This window comes from Etheostoma cragini, chromosome 16 (assembly GCF_013103735.1).
Source record: "Etheostoma cragini isolate CJK2018 chromosome 16, CSU_Ecrag_1.0, whole genome shotgun sequence".
Taxonomy (NCBI): Eukaryota; Metazoa; Chordata; class Actinopteri; order Perciformes; family Percidae; genus Etheostoma; species Etheostoma cragini.
Window position 1 is genome coordinate 14,866,416 of NC_048422.1, and position 23,646 is coordinate 14,890,061.

Sequence of the window (23,646 nt, forward strand, 5' to 3'; positions counted from 1 at the left end):
AGGATAGACAACAGCTGCGTGATAGTCACTCAACAGTATTTTTTTTTTGTTGCTTCAAAGAACTGAGTAAACATTGCTATTCTTCAAAGGCCAGGGTATCAACTCTTCATTTAGTCTTGTTCACAATGACACCAGTAAAGCCTTGGATCTATTTCTTTGGATGTTGTAATATAGAAGGCAGATGTCGGAAAACAATGATTCACACCTCTTGACAGCACAGTGTATTAAAGAGCTTATCTGCACGCTGTATTCACACAATTTCATCTTTGAACTGTTGTGCTCCAGCATTTATAGTTTCTAAAAAAATAGATACATGTACACATCATTTGTCTATGGTAATATATATATTCAACAGTTATCGAAATTTTTGTGTTCATGCCTTTGCTTTTTAGTAGTCTTTTAATAAATTATGTGTTCTTTGCAAATTGATTATCAGGAGTAGTGGATGAACTATTCACATCCTTTAAAATAGCAAACTGAAAATACTCATTACAACTAAAAACCCTGGATTCAAAATGTAAAAGCACTAAAGTATTCTCTGAACATTAACTAGTAGCTGTCAGATAAATGTGGTGCAGTAAAAAGTACTTAGGTTGGTACTTAAGTGCATTACTTGAGCAAACGTATTAATAATCTGTGGTTTACAGTCTTTTGGATTTAAAAGAGAACGCTGAACACAAAATCATTTTCAAGAGTTTTAATAATTTACTAAAAAAGAGTGTAAAAGTAACAGATGTCTCCCACTAAAGTGGATCTGTTTGATATTCAAAGTGATGACAAATGTGACAAATTTTTTGCAAACTTGCCCTCGTCTGTACATTTGTGTACACTTACTTGGCAATCCAACCTCTTGGCTGCAATTAAATGAGTTTTGTTCTGTATACAAAAAAAAAGCTCACAGCAAAAAAAATACTTTGATATGAATCACTTAAAAGTACACCAACCAGCATGAAATGTACAGCTTTAAGAAATTCCAAAAAAACACAGCGGAAAAGTGTATATATATACAAACATGCTAGGACTCTAACAAAGAGCAGAAAGAGTGAAGCTGAAGAGACAGGCCTTTCTAATGGTTTGCTTGACATCATTTAGGAGAGGCAATGAAATGAAGCATCATTCTTAAATATTTAATAATCTTGCAATGTTGAAATACCATGATCTTCTATTGCCTATTTCAAGTTTTCTTTTGCAGGAGAGAAACACTTTATAAATATAGAGTATACTGTATCTCCTGCATCAATTCGTTTAATTTAAACTCATTAAATAAAAAGGTGAAATGTTCAGTATCTGTATAAAATAAAATAAAAACAACTAAAATGCATTTTCTTTAATTAATGTTCATACTGTGTCCACTTCTAAAGAGATGGTTGTGTCCATCACCCTTATCATTAAGTGCCTGCTTGGAAGAGGTAATATATATTTATGTATATACACACACACACATACATATATATATATATTTATATATATCAAATTCTATGATATGATATAATTTGTATAAATATGGCATCTTTACAATTGCATTAAAATGACACTTTCTTTTAAAATTTCAGTTCCCAAGACAATTAACAGTCAAGTGGGAAAAAGGCCTTGTTTAAGCTTATCATTTTCTTGTTTTAAATATTAAAAAATAAGTCTAAATTCTTTGCAAATGTATGTTTTACATTATAAACAACACTTCTGTCTTAACTGGTCAAATATTTTCCATTGTGTTCATATTTATAACACTTTGGAAGGTGAGGGAACAAGTGCCATTATCAAATGCTCCCCCTGTGGAGTAAATGAGGACTGTCTACCCCTTTCAGAGTAAAGAGAAAAGATGAATCGACCGACTGCAAATCCAATGAAGCTCAAATGTGCGGTTCTATACAAAAATGTAAAAGCGTCATTAATATAACAAAGCTATGTGTTCGTGTTGTCATGCCACTTGCTGCTGGTTTTACAAATTGGAATTAGTGGATGTGGCCCTGCACAGATGTCCCATTTCACAGGTGAAGGTGTAAAGAGATTCTTCTCTGTAAATGTCAGATGCTTCAAATTCCACTAAGAGGTGTAGCCCGAGTGAGATATGATGCTATTTTGATCAGGAGAAAGTTAACAGTGTGATATGTCAATGAAATGGGCGTAGTTGGATAGATCCATCTGTTTTGCCCCCACAGAGAGTACCTGTAAATAACTGGCACAGGACCAGTTGTGAAGGTACCAAATGTACTGGGTTTGCAGGGTAATGCAGTTAACAAGTTCTGTTCGGAGCTTTTCACTCTTCTTGCTCTATACATTCCAGGCATGGGGAGGTCTGACGTTCTCTGTCCTTTATCCACGTCTACCCAATGCAACAGAAGAGCTCTGGTGCTCTCTGGTGCCCAGAAGAAGAAAGCGTAGGCACAGAGGAAATGAAGGTAACCATCAGTCCCCTAGAGTTTTCCTTGAAGTATCACACAGCTAAAGCATGTTCAGGATGGCATTGTACATTTGGATCAGAACAGCCAAGTGGACAGGCAGGCAGGACTGGCGATCTTGGGTGGCCGGGGTGCACGTCAACCAGGAGAGGGCGTTGTACTGCTCCAATACAAACCTGTGTTTGAATATACAATTTTAGCATTTAGAGTTTGTAAGAAATTCTGACTTTTTAAACATATATACATTTTATATATTCTAAAGGTTTATCCAGTGAATCCACATGGATTTCCTTAATCCTAATAGTATGCACTAAAATAAGTTTTTTACTTATGATATTAAATATGTATTAAGTACCCCCTTGAAAACGAGATGTCACATCTCAAGGTTTTATTCCTAATAAAGAATTTCCTATTGGCTAAAAAATGATCACAATTTTGTAGCATGTAATTTGATATACAATTGAAAATAACTACCGTATTTATTTCTTTTGATAATATCTTCATCATGAATAAATGAATGAGATATTTACGTTTAATCAAGCCAATTATAATAAATACAAGTTTTTGTAATGTTATCTGAAACCCCTATTATCAGCTTATAACAGTTATGATGCATATGCAACTGAGATAACAAATTACTTTAACACATAAACCTACTCTTAGCAGGTTTAGCACACATTGCAATTGCAAGAAAAATGCTTATGTGTTGTTAACTATGAGAATGTAATAGTAAGACTTACTTGTAAAGAACAGATATTTTAAATACATAGATTTATATCTACTACTACTTTATTAAGACCAATGGTAACAGACTTCAAAGGATATTTTGTACTCGCCCTCCAGTAGCTGCTTTCTGTAAAGCAGATGATAAAGGAATCTAAAAGGGACATGTGTTTTGAATTTACCTGAGCACATCAGAGGTGGTCTTTGAGTCTAAGGGGTGAGGGTTCCTCTTAGTCTTGTCTGACGGCAGCTCATCAGACTGGGCTATGGAGATGTGGTGGTGGAGGGAGGCCTGAGGTAAAGAAACACATTGCACGATGTCAAATTCAGAAGAATGCTTGGCTATAATGTAGTGAGCCGCTGTATGCACCTTTCATGTTTAATTACATCATTTAAAGTACTTCTGCACAAATTTGTCTTTCTCTCTATCTGTTTCTCACAAATAGAATAAGCTTTACTGGCTTTGTCAATCTCACCCACACGGCGGTTTGCGTACCTTGAGGAAGAGTGGACACTGGCTCTCAGCCTGCGGGCAGGAGGCCCAGAACCAGTGAGGAAGTCCATTTGCCTTTGCAGTGGAGACATAGTAGCCCAAAGCCAGCGGCTGCTGCTTCAGTTCTTCTGGTGGACTGTCCCTGGACAGTAAGCGCTCTCCCTGGCTCTATACACACACACACACACACACAACGGAAAAGGACAGTTATTAATTAGAAACCTTACAATTCCGAGACTGATCACTGGCAAGAGTGTGTTGTTGTCCTTTAAGAAAAATAAAAACAAATCATTTTCAAGGTAATGCATGAAAAGAGTACTGACCAAACTGATTACGAAGCTGATTAATATTGCATGTTTATTATTAGTAGTAATAAAAGATATCTGAAGATATTCTGTAGTTCAGCAATTGCCCTAAGTAGATCTGCTTATTATTTGGTTTTCCGTGGTTTAACCTGTGCTTGAAGGCAAAATTACTTGATGTCAGTGGAGATGTTTCTAGGTTACAGCATGCAATCCTTGTAGATCAAAATATATATTGTACACTGTAGTAAAGTACAGCATAATTTAGTTGTACAAACAACTACAGCAACACCATTTAAAGATATATTTGGGGCTTTTTAGCCTTTAATAGACAAGACAGCTGTCGACAGGAGAGGGAGGGGGATGACATGCAGCAAATGGCTGCAGGTCGGACCCGAACCCATAGCCGCTGCATCAAGGACTGAGCCCCTGCTCTACCAGGTGACCTACCCTGGCACCCAGCAACACAGTTTAAAGAGAAGAAATACTGGTATTAAAAGGTACTCTAAGCGAAATTGGGTGACAACAGTTCTTGTTGAGTATTTTCAAACAAAACAAGACTAGCTTGCGCCTCCCTCCTCCTCATCCCCTCCCCTCTCATTCCCTTCCGTGCTTCTGCGCACTTACCCCCCCACCCCCACCCCCAAATCCTTCTTGTCGGTTATTGCCTGTATTGCTGGAAGACTCTTTGTTATGTTTGGTAGTGCAGGTTGTCAAAGGTTGTTTTTGGAGCCTCGGCTGTCTACAGAGACCGACTTTTTTTACAGTGTGTAACTTACACAGCTGACATAAGTAAGCATAAAAGTTTCTTTAACATGTCATTGTACAATTACATGCTGTTTTCACAGTTTGTCAGTACTGAATGAAATGTTCTATAATATAGGTTGTCAACACGTCTCTTCTCCTGAGCTTAAAAGACAAATTCTCTCTGTGTCTATCATATTTGGCAAACTTTTAATTCAGATTCGATAATATGAAGACTGCAGAAAAGACGCTCCCAAGCTTCAAAGAGCTTCAATAAAATAGTTCTGTAACAAACAGTTACAATACATGGCAATTAAAAGGTAGACAGCCTTCTTTTCCTTAAAAAATATATAAAGAATGTCTATAAAGTAATGTGTAAATACAGTACAATGCCCTTTTCACAAAGATGCTATGTTATTGTTTTCCTTTGTCATTTTCTACAGCCCAAGCCACTGTAGGATTATTTCTTTTCAACGGCCCATTACTCACCTTGGTGTGCTGGAAATGTGATCCTATTCCCATCCCAGATGGAGAGCCCGGCGATGGCACAGGAGAGGTGTTGGGGGATGGGTGGAGGTTCCCTGTTATCAGCATCATGTCATGGCCAATGTCGTTTTCCAGTTCATCAGGAAAGGGCAGATCGAACATGTCATCTAAAGGGGAAAAAAAAGAGAAAAAAACAATGCCAGCACAGCCCAAATGAATTTTAACTTTGGCACTAACCCTAACCCTATTAACAGCTCCAGTTGGGAGTAATTTCCCACCAACACAATTAATATTCCCACAAAGGGGCCCAATGTTGTACAAATCTAGAACTTCATCAGGTTTTGCACAAGCCGTTTGTGACTGTGGGTAGAGATGTAGTAGATCAAAGATGCCACCTGTTGGTACAAAATATTATATCCTAACCATTTTAAACAAGGGCATAGTTTGATTTATGTCTCAAGAGACAATAAGTAATCTTGGAACTACAGACTGTTATCCTGCTAAACATTACCATTATTGTCCTCGGTAGGGTAGGAGCTGGGTGCCAGCTGGGTGGTGGCAGAAGTTGGGAAGACTAGGATGTGTGTACAGGAAGCATCCTGAGGAGTGTTCAGCTGCGAGGTCTGCAAGTTCAGAGCAGTGCTGCGGCCAAACACTGAGCCCATGGTGACTGCATCTGGACACATAGAGAAACACTGTGAAGGTGACGTGTCTATTTATACTGGGTATAACATCCCTAGAAAACTCTTTGAAAGATCTGTGTTTAAATTAGCGGCAAATTATTATTAGTACGACTGTTTATCTGATTTCATGCTCATTTACAGTTTTTCTTATCTGCAATTATGTAGCTCGTTTTTTTATCAAAGTAACTGTGAAACTAAACTAAACCTTACAGTGTACTGCAATATCGGATATTATTACAGTGTTTACAGTTTCACAGAGTTGACAGGCTACTTACCAGGCATGATCACAAAGGAACCTTGTGGCTCCATGGCTACCAGGCAGGCACTGAGGATGCTGGGAGAGTCAGCAGCTGATATCCCACACATACGACAAGCCTCCCGCAGCTGGCGCCCTATTGAATGGAGGGAATGCTCCCCAAGGAGTGAGCTCCAGTCTGGTTGAGAGAGGGTAGGAGGTGCACATGCAACGGAGAAAAGAAGATAATCACAGAGATATTTACAGATATGAAAATAAGTCGAAAAACAATGAGGAAAATTCCCAACTAAGTTGGCAATACAGTATTGACTTTGTACTATAAATGTATGTATTATAAATGGCTATTAGGAAAGGGACAAAGAGAATAGATAATATCAGTCACAGTTTATGCTGTATGAATGGCCCTACTAACTGCCTTGTCTTTGCTTAAAGCATCATTTTATTTGCCACTCTGGAAAAACTAAATGATTATAAAGTAATGTTGTATTCACATTAAAATAATAAAAAAAACTAAATGATAATGGTATCTTGCAACAAAGGGAACTCTTTATTACCTCTGCACATAGTAACGAATCTGTAAGTCCTAGTAATCAAGACAAAAGTGGTTTCTTCTGGATGGACATAACTCACCTTTCAGCTCCCCGTGCCCCAGTCGGCCTAATCGACCAATCACAATCCTCCATGGCAGTGAGGTCATCTGGATGATGCCAATACACCATTCCCACAGCTTCTGTAGTCCCATCTTCCTAGCTGAAACTTTTGGACGCCGCAATCTGAAGTCGGAAAAAAATACGTAGGCAATCAGACTATTGTCTCATACAAACAAAAGCAGAACAATTAAAAAGGACAACTGTGCACAGAATTAGCAACAACGTTTCCACACCTGTTGGGTACATCTATGTTGATAATGCTGGTCTCCAGGAGCTCCCCCTGCTGGTCGGTGCAGGACACCAGGATCCAGCGCTGATCGTGTGATAAGCAGTATCCAACAAACAGCACATTATATTTGGCAGGAAGCTCTGCCCATATCTCGCCTGCTTCTGGCTGCTTGGGACGGGTTGGACCAAGGATAAAGGGGGGAGTGTACAGCTGCAGTGGGCTGGGATGCTGGAGGAGATTTAAAGACAAAAAAGTGGATTAGTATGGGAATAAACAAGTATATTACACAATTATTAAGTGGAAAATACGACAAAAGTTGCTCTATTTCCATGTTTCCTACTTCTGGACTCTTAAGTACAGCATTGACAGTGGACACCGGTCCAAAGCCAGTCAAGGACTTGATGTGTGTTTGTTGGGGCAGCAGACGTCTGCATTGGGAGTAACAGGAGAAGGACAGGGAGCGCAGCTGTTGCAGGTAGAAATGGCTCTCCCCACTGGCCGGCTGAAGAAGGTATTGGCATGGCACCACCTTAGTAAGACACATTAAGATGGAAAGATAAGTTGATGATTACAAGAGCAAGTTTAATTCTGTCCAGTGTAAGAATCTAAGTCTTCCTACCTGTAGCACCAGTGCTGGTCTCATTGTCTCCGGCAAAGTCTGAAGCATCTCTGTATAGCAGCGAAGAAGCCCTAATAGCCAAATGCTGCTGGCCTCTACCTCGTCGACCTCTTCTTCTTCTCCCCCTTCATTTCTCGCTCCACTTGAGCACAGAAAAGCATCCACAATATAAATAACAATTGCTGGTGGGTTGGCATGGCTCTCCATTGAGTCCCCCACAGTGGGGATGCCGATCCTAGACTGCTCAGCAGTACTGAAAGAGAGCAGGAGATGAAAGAAGTTTTACTAAAATTGTACTAGTTTTAAATGTGTTGGGCAGAATTTGAGTTGAGGTAATTTCCTTAATAATTTTGGTCTTACAGTTCAGGGGTTTCTGCTGGTGTGTTGGTTGATGGTGTTGCACTGGAAGGCCCTTTAATGTCAGTGCTTGCTCCTTGGGTTGTCGTAGCGTTTCCTGAACTGACAGTCCCCGGAGCTTGTTCACCATCAGGGCCCCAAGCTTGAGGCTGCCCAGATGAGGTGGGCTGGGTTGAGGATGTAGGGTTTAAGGGAGCCTGGACTTTGGGAGGCAACAGAAGATTGCTGTCCAAAGGCAAGACTGACAGCTGGGGACCTGCAAGAAAGAAAAAGAGTTCATTAGCAGGGCCTGGTTCATTTTATTTATTAGATCAGATTAATTTCAATATACTCACCAAGCTGCTGCTTGCAGGCATAGGCGTAAAGTTTAAGTTTGCTGAGGTTGTCTGTGTGCTGCTGTCCAACCCAGGGACCAGTCACCCACTGGTCCACATCCAGCTCCTCCAGCTTTTCTGGCTCCACTTCTTCCCCCACATGCACAAGGCCATCCCTGGACACCTGGGCCAGAGGACGATGCTTCCCTAGACGGCACGTCTGAATAGAGACGCAGGGCGTCAAATTATATTACAATATGTGTTGATATTCTACAATGCTTCCGATTCAGAATCCACTCTCTTACCTCGTAAACAGCACTGAGCTCCTGGAAGAAGGCTCGGGCCGCGGCCAGCAGAGAGGGGCTATTGGGACACAGCACTACATATGCCACATCCCGCTGCCCGCCATAAGGCTCCAGCAGCAACTTCTCCCAAAAAGTTAACGCCAAAGGGGACAATGCCAAGAACTCCCTCTCCCGGTCATAGCCCAGTAACACAGTAGGAATGGGCAAAGGCTCTGGTGACTCCTCCGAACCTTAAACAAACAGAAATAGTACCATGTTTAGTTGGCTACAGTATAAGCAAGACTTAAGTGTGATTTTCACACTATCACAGGTCACATACAGCAACAAACTAAGACAGGGAGTTAGTTTTATGCTTAAAAACAATGAATATGTTGACTCACCGTAGGAGCCTCTCCCAGCCATCTTATGGAACTGCTGCCAGGTGAGTGGACCCTGAACATGCTGGATGTTTTCCCAGGTTCGTCCTGTTCTCTTCTTCTGGATAGCATCCTGCAGGAAAGGCTGCAGAGACAGCAGTATACGGACCATATCCTGGGACGACAACATGTTCATGTCCACCACTGTGGAGATTGACACACACACACACACACACACACACACACACACACACGTTAAGATGATTCTATACAAAAAAGATACATATAAACAAATATAAATGAAAATAGTTTTCTCAAAAAAAATCGGAAAAGTACGACTTCATTAAAGGGAGTTTATCACACACATCGTATCCCAATGATGCGTTCAGTTATTTTAATTTTCAAACCCCTGCATGTCAAATCATGCCTCTTACCATTTGTGTGAGGCCAGGAGTGAAGTGCGGTACTTCTGACAACAGCTGGATCTACTTTCCCTCCTGTGTGGTTATCCACATACTGCAGTCCCTGTTCCAAGGCATTGAAACAGTCCACACAAGCATCACTTCCATCTGCCCACTGCTTTTCAGACATCCAGCTTTGAAGCAGTGCCCCCTTGCGGCCATGACAGGAACAGCTGAGGGGGAGATGCAGTGATGCCAGGGAAGAAATCGGTTGGGAGCAGTGCTCCTGCAGAAGGATCATGACTAATGGAGAGGTAGGGGCAGCGTCCTGCGGCCGCTTGGCCCTTGGGTCACCAATAGCTGGGTCCCGCCGGCAAAGAGCCAGCCTCCTCTCGGCCGCCCGGCCTACCTCAGAAGTCCGACCATAAATATCCAGCTCATCCTCCAGAAAGAGGCCTGTGCCATGGGCCAGCCGCCTGTTCACAATAGCACTGAAGCCACACATACAGCGGTACTGATCTTCACAAGTGGAATCAGGGATATAAACCCCCACATCTGCACCTTTGACATTCATATTGCAGGCACAGATACAGCAGCTGTCAAAGTTGCGATCCTTGAAGACGTTTAGGACGGAGTCTGAGAGCAGGAGCATGGCGTACAGGCTGTGGGCCTCAGGCAGGGAGGGTCCTGGTCGAGCTAGGGGCTCCACAGAGCTAAGAGGCAGGCTGGTGGAAGGCGTTGAGACTGGTGAGCTGAGCTCAGTACCATCCTGCTTCACCGAACCCTGCCCAGAGCTTGCAGCGTTAATACCCCGCGGTGTACGAGGTGTTCGTGGAGTGGGGACAGAGAAGCGGGGTGTGGCAGGAGATGGAAGGATCCCAGCTGTGGTACCCACAGAGGCAGTGGTGGCGTTCATCTGGCCGTACTCCTGGTCCGTGAGGGTGTTGACACTAGGCATGTTTCTGGAAAACAAACACACATTGAAGGAAACAAAAACCTTTTTTTCTTCTTTTTTTTAAATAATAAAAAAAATAATTCAATGACATCAGAGATCTCTCTGACTGTTTGTCAGAAAAACGTTTCATGGCTGACTACTCACGTGTATCCGTCTCTAAGGAAAGTAGCATTCTGGGGATGCATGACTGGGAAATGCTCCATTTTGGGCATGAGGGCCCAGGATGGACGATAATAGCATTGCTCAGGAATCTTGAGTGGTGGTAAACTCTGGCTGGGTAGGCAGAAGAATGGACCAAACATGGAGGAGCCTATTTGTGGCTGGATACAGAAGAAATCATGGAAGAATATAAGTTTATCATTTAGTGACATAGACAAAAACACATGTACGTACATAGGGGGAGTCTATCATTTGGTGACATATGTACATATAGGAGAGTTGCAATTTGACTATATTTGATTCACATCTCTGGATTATACAGGCCATTTGAATAAACCAAAGTCACTGTCATGGTCTTAAAGGATACGGCTGGCATTATTCTAAATTTTTCTTACTGTCAACAATCACACAAAAGAACAAAAACAACAATGCAGTGCTCCCAGCCCCTGGCCAGACTGTTCTTGCCGATGACCCAAATCTTAAAAAAATTTAAATCAAATCACAAATATATAATTTAATTTTCTACAAAAGGCAGAGTAGTTTCCTTTAAAACATTGGCCATTGTAGTTTTTAAATGTTTCTCAAACATAGGTAAACTGTTAAAATTTACTGTGTCAATATTTTGGCTTCAGAGTAAAATGCATTTGGTGCTCCGTGTATTTACAACAGCAGTACATGGTATGTGGGATGAACCTAAAATAAACTACAGCACCCATGTTTAAGGAACATATAAGCCAGTGTCACAGTGTGGCTTGTAATGTCATATTTTAGCCAAGCCATCAACATTTCACAAAAGAAAGTGTCCAGTTAGGGTTTTTGTTTATGTGCCCACGCTATCCTTTTGACATTTAGCTTGAGAAAGTCTGGCAAACCTCCTCTGATCACTCTCATTTAGAAAGTGGTATTCCACACACCAACTAACGCTGAATACACGTTAGTTATATACCACATCCCAATCTAAACGATAGAAGCTGTGGTACATTACAAGGAAAATCTATCACATTGGGAGCTAACACTCAGTGTTCATTTATTTACATAGATTCAATCAATTCTCATGCTAAATTGAACTTTTTTTAATCTCTGTTTGCATGTTTTATGCAACACCGAGTTGCAATAACAATCCTTGTTGTTTGTACTGACGAGCAGATGCACCTAATAGTGGCCACTATTATTAACACTTCCCAGCTGCAATCAGTACAGATGTCTGTCTCACAACATTGAGATAGCTAATTAGCGAGCTACCGGTGTCAGTGAAAAAAATCCAACATAAGGTGTGAGCCTGACCAGCTGCTAGTCAGTCATAAGTCCTTGTACTGACTTCCCGTGAATGAGAGTTTTAAGTGGATAAAACTAATTTATGAAAGTAATTAACAGTCCAAGTCCCTTTTCCCATTAGAGTAATTTCCTCAGTTCACTCTTTCACGTATGACGCACAAAGCTAAGTATGCTGCTTTATGTGTTGTTAATTAGGGATCGATCCACCTCTCCTCACCTTGATATCCTCCTGCCCGGGACTGGCCATGCCCTCCTCAATGTCCATCCGGTATTCAATAAACTGGGTGGAGGCTAAAGGCAGCAGGTGGTCTGCCGCACCGCTGGGTGCTGGGGGCTCTTGGCTCGGGGTGTCACGATACGTCATGATGGGAGAGAAGGCTGGGTGTTGCTCTAAGGAAGGTGGGGTGGGAAACATCCTCTGAAGGTCTGCTACTGCTGAAAGGAGACAGGCATGGAGAAAGAGATGAAGAGAGGAGTAGGAGAGGGAACAATTTAATTTACACAGGTGTAATGGTACCATCCATTAAAAAAAACTGTAGTTAGACAGAAAAGTATTAAACTAAATACTCATCAAAGTGACTCACTTGATGGATAAGGAACTGCAGCTCTCCCTTCTTTCCCCAGAGGGCGATCTTCTGTTGATACTGGTAGTTTGGTTGAGTGCTGGTTGGGGTAAACAGTCTAAAGATTATTACACGTAACATTAGAGGATCAGTTTTATATTAATACAATATGTTTGGCTTCAGAATATGAAACCAGTTTTATATTAATGCAATATTTTTAACTTCAGATTATTAAAGCATAAAACATAATGGATAATGAGAGAAGTACACTAATATCTGTGTCTTTGTTATCACTAAACCCTTAAAATGCTAATTATAATATGTTTGCAAGAACTAAAACTGCAGATGAGTCTGAGAGTATATCTCACATACTGTTTGTTAAAAAAAAATATATATATATATATATATGTATGTATGTATATATATATATATATAAGAATATAATATGTAAACTGTGATGCCTCACCCCCAACTCTTCCTCATCTTCATCAAATATGTTGTCTAGATCAGAGATGTTGACCACCAGATCTTTTTCTCTGGTCAGAGAAGGGTTGGCTTTGGCAGCTCCGTCATCCTGACCTGATTCATCTAAAACAACACAAACAGCTTTGAAACAATGGCTCCAAACTACCATGGATAATTGCACTCTGAAATATGGGCATGATGTTGATGGCGGGGGCAGCTATGTCCTACCTGATTTTGGAGCTGAGTTAAAAATGGACATTGCATCTTTCCCATCCGACAGTGCTCCATTGCTGGTGATTTCTTCCCCCTGAAAGACAAATTATAAAAAAATAAGAATATTCTCAGATCAATTCCAGTCCTTACCCTAACCCTAAAGCCAGGAAACCCTTTTTAAAAAATACATAAATATGATGTGTAACATGCTGTACAATGGATAAAAGTTGTCACGTGGTCAATATAAAAAATGTGATTGTAGTTTTTCTGAATCTTAATGATTACTGCATTGTGTTGTCCTACCTTAGCCTTCTTGCTGGGCTCTCGTCCTTGAGCCTTTAACCTCTTGGAAGAGGAGAAAGTGTACTCAATGTCTCCTTCCTTGAAGTCATAGGGATCATCCCCAGGCTCCCGCAGTGCCTCCACACCTGGCTGCTGAAACAGGCCTAAAGTGTTGATGTGGTCCCTCAACCTATCCTCTGAGATTTTAAATCTCTTGTGCGTCTGTGTGTATAGTCTGAAGGAGAAAAAGAGACAAATGCATTTAAATAATTAAATCATTTTTATCAGTAGGAGTTAATTTGTTCTTTCTTTCTTGCACACAGAGTCTCCAGTACACCTTGACAAAGGTAACAGTTTTTTTCTTGATGCTTGTGTCTTGTATGACTGGCTCAGGTAGCACTATCCGATGTTTCCAGATGCTTAGAATCTATATTCTTAGCTACTCTCCGCTGTTCCTCTCCCACCTGCACCTAACATTTTGCAAAACACTGATATGTCTCTCTCTTACCTCTTTTATTTAAGATAATGTTTTGGGCATTTTGGCCTTTAATTGATAGGACAGTTGTAGACATGAAAGGATTGAGTGAGAAGGAAAAGAAATGCAAAAAAGGGTTGCAGGTTGGAATCAAACCCTGAGCCGCTGCAGTAAGGACTGAGCCTTGGTACATGGGGCACATGCTCTACAAAGTGAGCTACCAGGGAAACCCTCTCTCCTACCTCTTTAGCGGAGTTCCCTCACTTGGTGTCTCGGTCTTCACTTCTTCTAATTTATCAGCAGGGAGTTCACAAGGTCTGTAGTCCGTCTTATTAGTCCTGGGAGTCCTGAAGCCTCTCCACCAGCTGGCTCCATTTCCTCTCTGCTTAAGCAGAGCTGTATACACAGCTGTCTCACTGGTAATCAACCCCAACCCTGAAGCCCCATCCTGACAGACAGGCATATCCAGAGGTCCATCTAGGACCTGGTCCTGCACTCGTGGGTGTGGGCTGAGTGTGGGCGGAAGCGGAGACATTGGCGAATGGAGAAGGGACTCAGGGGCTTTTCTGCCATTGGAGAGAGGTTTGGGGTACTTGCAACTTGAAAGAGTGGCCAGAGGCTCCAAGGATGGCTCCAGAGCCACAAGACCCCCGAGCTGGGGCCCTCGGGAAGAATCCTGTTCCAGAGAGGTCTCCTGTGTGACTGATAGACGGTGGTGGAAGGGGATCATGGCTGGCCTTTTGGACTGTTTGTCAGCCTTTTCTGTCTTTTCACTGGTCTTATGTTTGGGCAGCGAGGGAGGGTATAATGACGGCCCAGAGGACTGAGTGGAGTTGGCACTAGTTTGGGGGTTGGCAGTGGATGTGGTGGTCAGATTCAACTTCTGCTGCTTCAATCTGTAACAAAGACGAATAGGTTATAAAATAAAATAAATGAAAACCCTCTGAAGAATCAGTTTTAAAGAAGTTACAATAGCAATGTTGCTTTAATGTCATAATAATGTTTTTTGAATTTTGAAACGTCCACACCTATATTCCGTCTTTTTACTAACTTAAAAAACTACCAGGTCATATTCATTGTCCTCATTTGTCTCTTTTCTGCTGAGCAATATTAGTCATTAATCCAAACAAGTTGATTTAGCCTATTATTTAAATGTATAAGTTATCTTCTTTCTTTACGACAGGCTTAATGTTTTTTGTCATACCTTGACAGTTTTGACTGCTGACTCTACAGTCATCTTCAGAAGAGTCACGTGATGTTGCTGTGACGTCTACTGTTGGTGTGATATATTTAGTTTGTGTCATTCCACCTGTGTGATGGAATGACGCTGTGCCGTCTGTCCCTGCTGTCTTGGGAACCGTCAGGGGGGGGGGCTCCAGTGCCCGGTTCCCTGGGGGGTCGTTGGACAGAAGGGAGGAACAGCGTCATTCCATCACACAGGTGGAATGACACAAACTAAATATATCACACCAACAGTAGACGTCACAGCAACGTAACGTGACACTTCTGAAGATGACGGCAGAGTCAGCAGTCAAAACTGTCAAGGTATGACAAAAAAAAAGTAAAAAAGAAAAAAAAGATCACTTATAAATATTAGTCATTATTGTGATACTACACTTGGAATTGCATTATTATAGCATTTTACTACAATTTACATTACGTTTTTTGTTTTTATAGGATGTTGAATGAAATCAAAAACTTTTCTTAACAAAGCGGTTTTGTTGGAGCATTGGCTTTGCAAAAGGTTTTAAATATAAATACGTTTTATGTGACAGACATGAAAGCTCAGATACTGAACAGCTTGGGTGCATCTCTGTGGTACCTGGAGCAGCTGCAGGATGCTCTCGCTCCCAGATCATTAAAGTCCCACGTGGTTACTCCATTTGGCACTTCCTTCTTAGGCGCCACGTCAGTTGGTGAATTTGATCTGCAGGGAACAAACAGATCTATGAGTGCTCCAGATCAACTGCATCAATGCACTTCCATAATAAACCCACTAAGCAGACAATCTCAGTGATGGTTTGAACTTACACGTGCTGGGGCTGGTTGAGATAGCACTCCCTCCAGGCCTGATGGACTACCTGACGAGTTAGCTTCTTTGCAGAATGCTTTGGGCTGATGCTGGCAAGCCCCATGTTGCTGTCCGATGCGGGGACACTGGAGACCGAGGTCACAAAGCCGCTGTCCGCTGAAAATATAAAGGGTGGAACAGATGTCATAATGCAGCATAAGCACAGGATTACATGCATGTATAATGTTGAAATTTCCTGCAGGAAGGTGTGTATGTGTGTGTTTTTGTTACCTGAGCAGGGCTGCTGCGGTGACGTTGGCGGTGTTAGTGGCACACTGCAGAGATTTGGTTCCCTGCTGAGGCCCTGAGCTAGAGGAACAGGTGGAGGCTGGTCCACTGGTAGGTCCCCCTGGGCTATCAGCACTAAAGCAGCTGGGTAGGTCATCCTTACTCCACCTAAGGAAATAAAAAGAATGGCATTATTCACTGTTACGAAACAATGGGACGGCCACTGCTAATTTTTTATGAAAAACTTTATTGAGCACCATCTTAAAGCAGTTTTATTTAATTATGCAATACCCACAGAACAATTATTGGGCCAACTTATCATTCACTTATATTTTCCTAAAGAAAAGGAAATAAATACAGCAGCTACAGTGGGGCTTGAAAGTTTGGGCCCCCCTAGGTAAAAAATTGTATTAATGTGCATAAAGAAGCCAAGAAAAGACGAAAAAATCTCCAAAAAGGCTTCAAATGACAGATTAGACATTCGAATAATATGTCACAATTTTTTTTATTTCCATCATTTAAACTTTTAAAATAACAGAAAACTAAAAATGGTGTCTGCAAAAGTTTGGGCAATCCTGCAATCTGTTCTGTCTGATAATGTTCTTGGTCTTCCAGATCTGGCTTTAACTACCACTGTTCCTGATGACTGCCATTTCTTAATTACATTCCGAACAGAGAATATTGGCATCTGAAAACACTTTGCTATCTTCTTATAGCCTTCTCCTGCTTTGTTAGCGCCAACTATTTTCAGTTTCAGTTTTCTAGACAACTGCTTAGAATAACACATGCTGCTGATTGTTGGGGCAGGGTCAGATGAGTCTGGGCATTTAAAACCTTACGATTGACATCACCTGGTCTTTCCAGACAATGAGTGAGAACAATCCATGACACTTTCAGGTCTCAGCTTTCCAAAAGGAGCGGTGCATGCTATTCACTCTGCAGGGTGCCCAAACTTTTGCAGAAGCCATTTTTTTGTTTTCTGTTATTTTGAAAGTGTAAATGATGGAAATAAATTTACCTTACTGACATATTACACAAATGTCTAATCTGTCATTTGATGCCTTTTGGAGATTTTTCCATCTTTTCTTGGCTTCTTTAGGCACATTAATACACATTTTTACCTGAGGTGACAAAACTTTCGAGCCCCGGTGCATATACTATGTAGAATGCACTTGTTCCTTATCATTTATGTGATCAGATACATTCACTGCTCATATAAAACATGTAATCTTAAATCCCTTCACACTTACTTCTTTACCTCTTCAGGAAGCAAAGACTTTTCTTCTTAGACGTAAAAGCCACTGGCATGCATAGGAGTTCTGATTATAATCAGGTCAAACCAACGCTGAGGGATCAGACTGATTAGACAAAGCTGTTAGAGTACCTCCCTGGGGGCTTTTTCCTCCACTTCCCTATCTTCCCTTTCTGTCTTTACTGCTCCCTCTTCCCTTCCAGTCATTTCCCCCTTTTCACTCTGAGATGTGATAAAAGACTGAGGATCATTGCAGTCAAACTGTACTTCAATAGCACCCCATCCACTAATACCTCAGCTCAAGCTGCCTATATGGAGACAGAGGGTTCCACACTCTTTAAATCCAACAGACATGTTGACTTTTTCCATACCTACAATGACCTCCAGTGCCGCGTGACAGTTTCGATTGTAGGCTTGGCTTGCTTCTTCTTTTTCCTTTTCCCCAATTCCCTGTTTCTGCTGAAGTACTATAGGGTAGAAGTAGCTCCACTCCTCCATCAGCTTCCGTGCCGCCGGGTCACTCATTTTGTAAGCCTGACCTGTTAGAGTGCCGCTCAGGCCGTATGGACTTAGGATCACTGCAGATGGATAAAACAGAGTGGAAGAATGGTGCATAGCATGGTGTAACCAGTAACATTAAATATTGTCGTTAACATTGCTTTATTTCATTATATTGTACAGAATAAATACACTGAGGAGATTAATACAAATGAGTTTGCAGAAGGTTGTCCATAAGTAACGATACGTAATCGTCACTACTTTTTGCATACGTTTTGCATTGCTGGAATACAACTTAGTATATTAACTCAAGTACTGACCTTGAATATGATTTTGAGGCACTTATACTTTTTTTCATATTAACACTTCAGGCCATTTGATAATTCTACTTTTCAGAGAGAAATAGTTTACTTATTTCTCCACTAAATTGATCTTCAGACACTAATTATGTTACAAATTAAGGTTTTTACAAACAAAACACTAACAAGTATAGACAATTGTTCAAATTAACTCCACCTTGACCAAATGCTTCTAATTACACATTACTGTAATACAGCAGTATATAAAAGCATAACATTCATAGGGGCTATATCTCTCTATTGAGTATTTTTACCTTGATGCTTATTTGACTTATAGTGGAGAATTCATACAATGTGGTAATGCTAAAGGATCTGAATTAGTCTTTCACTAAAACATTTTGATAATTTTATACCATGTTTTGTAAAAAATATGGCATGTTGTCTTGTAGAAGTTCATCAGTAATATAACACATTTCTGGTTGTACTTCATTGCAGCACATGTTCCTTACTGAACATAATTTTTGTATTGTTCAGTGTACAATCAATAGGCAAAAAACAGTGGCTTTGTGGTTGTACCTTGTACTGGCGGGATGGAGGTCTGTGCGAGGCGGATGTGGTGTTCTGTGATGTGGTATGCAGGCTGGTGCTGAGCGATCTCCACACTCGTGCACACGTTGCTCTCCCCATGGAGGAAGAAGGAGAAGGAGCATGATAGGTGTTCACTGGGGACGGAAGGCAGTAATGGCTTAGATGATGAGACCACAGAACAGTACAGCAATGTATTCTGTGTGTGTACAGTGAGCTGATTATAGAAAGATGTGAACAAAATCTTTCACACCATGAAACATTGAATTAATGGCAGTATGAGTTTGCACTGAAACACTGAATATCTGTCCAACTTCATTACATGTACATTTACCTTCACAACATGATTGTATTTGAGATTTAAATGGAATCCAAAAATTACATTTAATTATGTTAAACTTGAGATTAAACAAACCCATGAATCACATCTATTGAAAAACAAACGTACAACATGAATATCTTTCGGGCAGCTGCATGACAGATGATGAGTGCTTTTCTCCAAACAGCAATTTAGAGAGCAACACTCAGAATGTGTCTTTGTAAAAGCCTCGCTAAGCTCTACCTACATTGATCATCTTCATCATTTCCCACACAGGCTCCTTATTGCAGGTATAAATCCTCATTTGCTCATGACTGATCGTGGTGACTACGTGTTTACATCCGCGGCGCTCTCTTTATTATGCAGCCCAGGCATGGTTCATCAAGCATTGCTCCCTTTTTTTAATCACAGAGGAGTAGTTGCTGGAGCCTTATTGCAATCTACATACCAGTGGGCGTGCTGGACATCATAACCTACCAAGATGGCTCCACTGATGTATATTTTTAATCTATAAAGCTCCTTGCCACCTTGGTTTGTATATTTCACACTGACAATAAAGTCAGCAGGTACTGTAATCTCCCTGTGATTACCCTGTTGCCTATGCAATATCTCCTTTGACCTGAGGGAGCTGGGCCACCATTTGAGCTTTAATGGAACATCAAATTCAATCAAATGGCCAGTTCCACAGTCACTCATGGCAGAACTAAATACAGTCTTGTGGGAGCCAAAGATCTTGTGGCATTGACCGTGGCAGCCTCCAGATGGCGCCGGGGGCAACCAATGAGGGAAGAGAACAATTTTCTCTGCTTCATAAACATTCCTTGTGCTAAAAAACATACCCTCATAATAACAGGTGGTTTGAACACAATGATGCATAGTCCCAGCAGGAAAAGCACATACTGTACAAATGCATCCAGAAGCACACTGTCGCCTTCGCACCTACAGGCACACATTCTCCCTCAGAAACACACAGCACTATAGTCTATCATCTCCACAATTCACATGTGTACAACACATGAGTTAAAATGCTTTCAATATCACTGGCCTCAAACTTTGTCCTCAGTGCATCATTACAACATATGACAAGCTATATATAGCTGCATGCAGAAGCTCAGGGGAACAGCTGCAGGTCAAGAGTACCAGTATAGCTAACTGACATGCAGTTTATGTACAGTGATTATGTACATTGATAAACTGTATGCATTTCAGTTATGTTCTGGCTGCACTGCACATATTAAATAAGGCTGTGAAATAAAGCATCCATTAAAATTAGTTCCCATTGTGTTAATAATTCTGTTGATATAGTAATTATGTATTTTTATGAGATGTGTGGCACTGATCCAGATTGATGTGTGAACAAAAATACGGCACTCTTAAACCCCCTCGTAAAAACGGCAGCTCTGGCCAAATAGCGGCAGATCATTGTTGAAAATCATCTGTTTTCTCTTTGTATCCTTGTCTGTCTTTCACCGTCTTAAAATCCGACAGCAATCCAGCTGAATTAGTGGCTGCTGGATACTTTTGATATTTCAGCTGGGATTACTGTGTGCTGGTAAATAATTATTCACCTTGGTGCTCTCAATTAAAATCTACTTGAATTATTAAAAAGCAAAGCCTTTAAAGGCTACTGATGACCATTATCTAAGCGATTACAAATAAACAAACATTTAAAAACAGAAAACTAAAAAAGAGCATCACATTGTACAGTAGGCTGACGCAGCTGGGAGATTGATGCTCCCTGTCCTTTTACAAAGGGCATTTTTCTGCACAGTAAGCAGGTGTGAGTGTGTGGACACACTGAGCTTCTTGCATCCTCCGGGGACATATGTGCACCTGGCAAGGGTGTGTGTGCGTATTTGTAAGTGTGTGTGAGGACAGCGGACAAAGATGTGAGGCAGCGGTGTGTGCTGCTGGGCTGTATGAGTACAGGTATTAATAAATGAAGAGGAGTGATGGCTGAGACTTGCCTCAGGGCTGGCAGTACTGGAGAGATAGAGAGGAGGCAGAGAAATAGGAAAGGGGGGTTGAGAAAAAGAAGTGAGAGGAGGAAGAAAGGAAGAAAGAAGAACAGCAACAGAAGATGGAGACATAGTGAGGTAGAAAAGAAGAAGCATGAACAAGACCTAGACGGAATGGGAAAACAGAAGGATAAAGAGGAAATTAGTAGGACAAGGAGGTAAAGATACAGCGTAATATGAGGAGTGAAAGCAAAACGAGTGTGAGAGAAAGGGGAGGAGGTGAATAATTCAGTGCCACGCACTTCAATTGCTGCACACATATCGATGAGATCAGAGTTTTAATGGGTGGCTACTGAGCACAATTTTATGAGGAAATCAATCAGGGAATGTAGAGCACACACGCGCACACACACACACACACACACACACACACACACACACACACACGAGTGTGTCCATTTCATTTGGCTTCATATGTACAGCTAAGCTAATATGAACAGTGACTAAATAATAAAAACAGTCAACTGTAGGCTATCGGCTATCATATCTGTGCAGATGACTGTGGTATGCATGTAGAGGGAGGCATAAATTCACAGCGATAATCCCACAGTTATTGTAACAACATGTAAACACAATGTGCATCACGCGCATGTTTGAATGCAACAAAGCGACTGTGTAGGGGTTCATGTCGCATTGTCTTTTTACCCCATCACAACGCCACCAGCCAGTCAGCAGGGGAGCTGGTTAATGCCGACATGCATCATGGACTTGACACACATGCATCTGTGTGTAAAATCACATGCACACAAACTAACAATGGTTATCTCGGTTGTGGGGATGCTCTCGTGTCTAACCCAGTGGGAGGAAAAAATAAAACAAGATTAGAGTTAGAAAGCAATAAACAGGACAAGAAAAAAAGACAAGCACACAAAGCTTTTTCCCCACACGGTTAGAGGCACCTAAAGCCCACAATGTGATAACTGCATTTAGATATCATTTTCAGTCATGTGCATTTAGAGGGCTAATAGCGTTCTCTTAGATTCTCTCAAATCTGGAGGATTAATCTCCTTAATATGTACCTTAAATTCTCTGCAACCACAGCAGCACTATGAGTTATCTTCATCTTCTAGCCGCCCAACCCGTACTACACATTCTGAACACATCTCTTGGAAACACAAAAGCGTCAACACTGCTCTGGTGGACTGATATAGCGGATATTTACTCTCTTGTAGGTTCTTCTGAGCAGCATGTACACAAACATACTGTAAAAGTCCTTCCACTGCTCCCACACTATAACTTTATTCCATACAACCAAAACACCGGCTAATACAGGTATGTGCATATGTTCCTGTATGCAGATATGACACACCAGTATTAACATGAGCATAAGGGGGATGCAGCCAGCTCAATGTATTATTCAGTGGCCCTTATTGGGTGTTTTAAGCCAGTTTTGCGATTATGTTTGTGCTTAAACACTGGTCGAACTATGGATTCACAATGAAAAGGTGCTGTGCCCACTCATCACCCTCTCTATGGGGACAAGAGTCACTGAAAATCTCAGTCGAAATTAGATTTCTTGTAAGTCCTGAAAAACATCAGATAAAGATTGTGAATTTGTTGAAGGTACCACTGGCTTTTACCTTCATATCTATGGTCCTAATTAAAAAAGAGGAAAAGGCTGTTGCTGTGATGTATCACCATCCTCTCTATTGATCTGTTTTTTTTTTCCTCCTCCTCCTCCTCTTTTTCTTTCTCTTGCTCTCTGTGGTTTTACCTGGTAATGTTATTGTGAAATCTGTCGGATAGCGCATCACATGCTCTCTGTTTTCTGCAACACGCTTTAAAGAAGAAAATGCAAATATTTCAGTTTTCAACCTTAACCAGGGTGAATGAAAGAGGGGCACTTCTGAAGTTTTATTTTAAAAGCCCAAAAGAATGACTTTAATAACAATAAAATATACATGACATAACATCAGATACTGTCTGATTCATTACTATTTATATGGCACAGTGTATTTAGTCAATCAATGAGCCACAACTCAGGTCTCAGCTGTTGTATTAAATTACAGTGGATTTTCCAGTGACTTCTCTATAAAAGGCTTTTTACTACTGACTGATGCACATATTATAGTAACAGTCAAATTCATAAATAAGTGTTTGTATTGTTATTTTTCCCTCCCACACAGACACTTGTCAAGTGTCATGTGTAATTTACATATTCACGGCTTTGCGCTAGCTCCTTTGAAATAATAAAAGACAGAGGGATTTATTTTAAAGTGAACCCCCACCTGAACACCCCTTACCTTCTTATTGCTCCGCAGAAACTGTAAATCTAATGTTGAAAAATTATGCACAATTTTTAAGGTAGGAGCCCCAATGTTTCATTAATGACGTGATAGTTGACCTGAAGAACTAGAACGAGTTGTTAAACAAGTAGGTTTTAGTCCCTCTATCGACTTCAATTAAAAACATCAATATCTTGAAATTGAAATTAAGTTTTTAGCTTTTAATATTTGCATACGTAGTTAATTGCAAAGCAAAAGTATGGATGGCAAAGTAATAAAGAGCAAGAGGACACTGAACAGGATGTAATGGTGCTACTAACAAGTATTTAATGACTGAAGTATTGAAAAAAGAATTAAGAAGGCCTTACTCAACACTTCGAAATCCTGATGCTCTAAATCCAAACCCTTTAACTTTTATTAGAGCCTTTTTTTTACCCTTGGTCTTTA

The 23,646-nt window shown here is 40.9% G+C and overlaps 1 protein-coding gene across 5 annotated transcripts in view; it reads right to left on the reverse strand.

Moving 5' to 3' along the window:
• Nucleotides 1-682: 682 nt before the first annotated feature.
• LOC117959059 (mediator of RNA polymerase II transcription subunit 13-like) overlaps nucleotides 683-23,646 on the reverse strand; it is a 71,324-nt gene continuing 48,360 nt past the window's right edge. The window contains exons 5-31 of one of the 5 annotated variants that reach the window (XM_034895911.1): nucleotides 18,629-18,774; nucleotides 17,627-17,833; nucleotides 16,007-16,171; nucleotides 15,736-15,889; nucleotides 15,527-15,631; nucleotides 13,947-14,600; nucleotides 13,251-13,464; nucleotides 12,963-13,041; nucleotides 12,736-12,857; nucleotides 12,291-12,387; nucleotides 11,924-12,141; nucleotides 10,417-10,592; nucleotides 9,351-10,279; nucleotides 8,941-9,120; nucleotides 8,561-8,790; nucleotides 8,277-8,475; nucleotides 7,945-8,197; nucleotides 7,585-7,837; nucleotides 7,306-7,494; nucleotides 6,970-7,193; nucleotides 6,717-6,859; nucleotides 6,106-6,264; nucleotides 5,659-5,823; nucleotides 5,151-5,314; nucleotides 3,619-3,783; nucleotides 3,305-3,414; nucleotides 683-2,575 (exon numbers count right to left, since the gene is read on the reverse strand). In XM_034895911.1, coding sequence (XP_034751802.1) covers nucleotides 2,443-2,575; nucleotides 3,305-3,414; nucleotides 3,619-3,783; nucleotides 5,151-5,314; nucleotides 5,659-5,823; nucleotides 6,106-6,264; nucleotides 6,717-6,859; nucleotides 6,970-7,193; nucleotides 7,306-7,494; nucleotides 7,585-7,837; nucleotides 7,945-8,197; nucleotides 8,277-8,475; nucleotides 8,561-8,790; nucleotides 8,941-9,120; nucleotides 9,351-10,279; nucleotides 10,417-10,592; nucleotides 11,924-12,141; nucleotides 12,291-12,387; nucleotides 12,736-12,857; nucleotides 12,963-13,041; nucleotides 13,251-13,464; nucleotides 13,947-14,600; nucleotides 15,527-15,631; nucleotides 15,736-15,889; nucleotides 16,007-16,171; nucleotides 17,627-17,833; nucleotides 18,629-18,774 — 5,833 coding nt within the window. In that variant the 3' untranslated portion in view covers nucleotides 683-2,442. Of the gene's footprint in view, nucleotides 2,576-3,304; nucleotides 3,415-3,618; nucleotides 3,784-5,150; nucleotides 5,315-5,658; nucleotides 5,824-6,105; nucleotides 6,265-6,716; nucleotides 6,860-6,969; nucleotides 7,194-7,305; nucleotides 7,495-7,584; nucleotides 7,838-7,944; nucleotides 8,198-8,276; nucleotides 8,476-8,560; nucleotides 8,791-8,940; nucleotides 9,121-9,350; nucleotides 10,280-10,416; nucleotides 10,593-11,923; nucleotides 12,142-12,290; nucleotides 12,388-12,735; nucleotides 12,858-12,962; nucleotides 13,042-13,250; nucleotides 13,465-13,946; nucleotides 14,601-15,526; nucleotides 15,632-15,735; nucleotides 15,893-16,006; nucleotides 16,172-17,626; nucleotides 17,834-18,628; nucleotides 18,775-23,646 lie in introns of all 5 variants that reach the window. The other 4 variants (XM_034895914.1, XM_034895912.1, XM_034895913.1 and 1 more) reach the window with 4 other exon arrangements.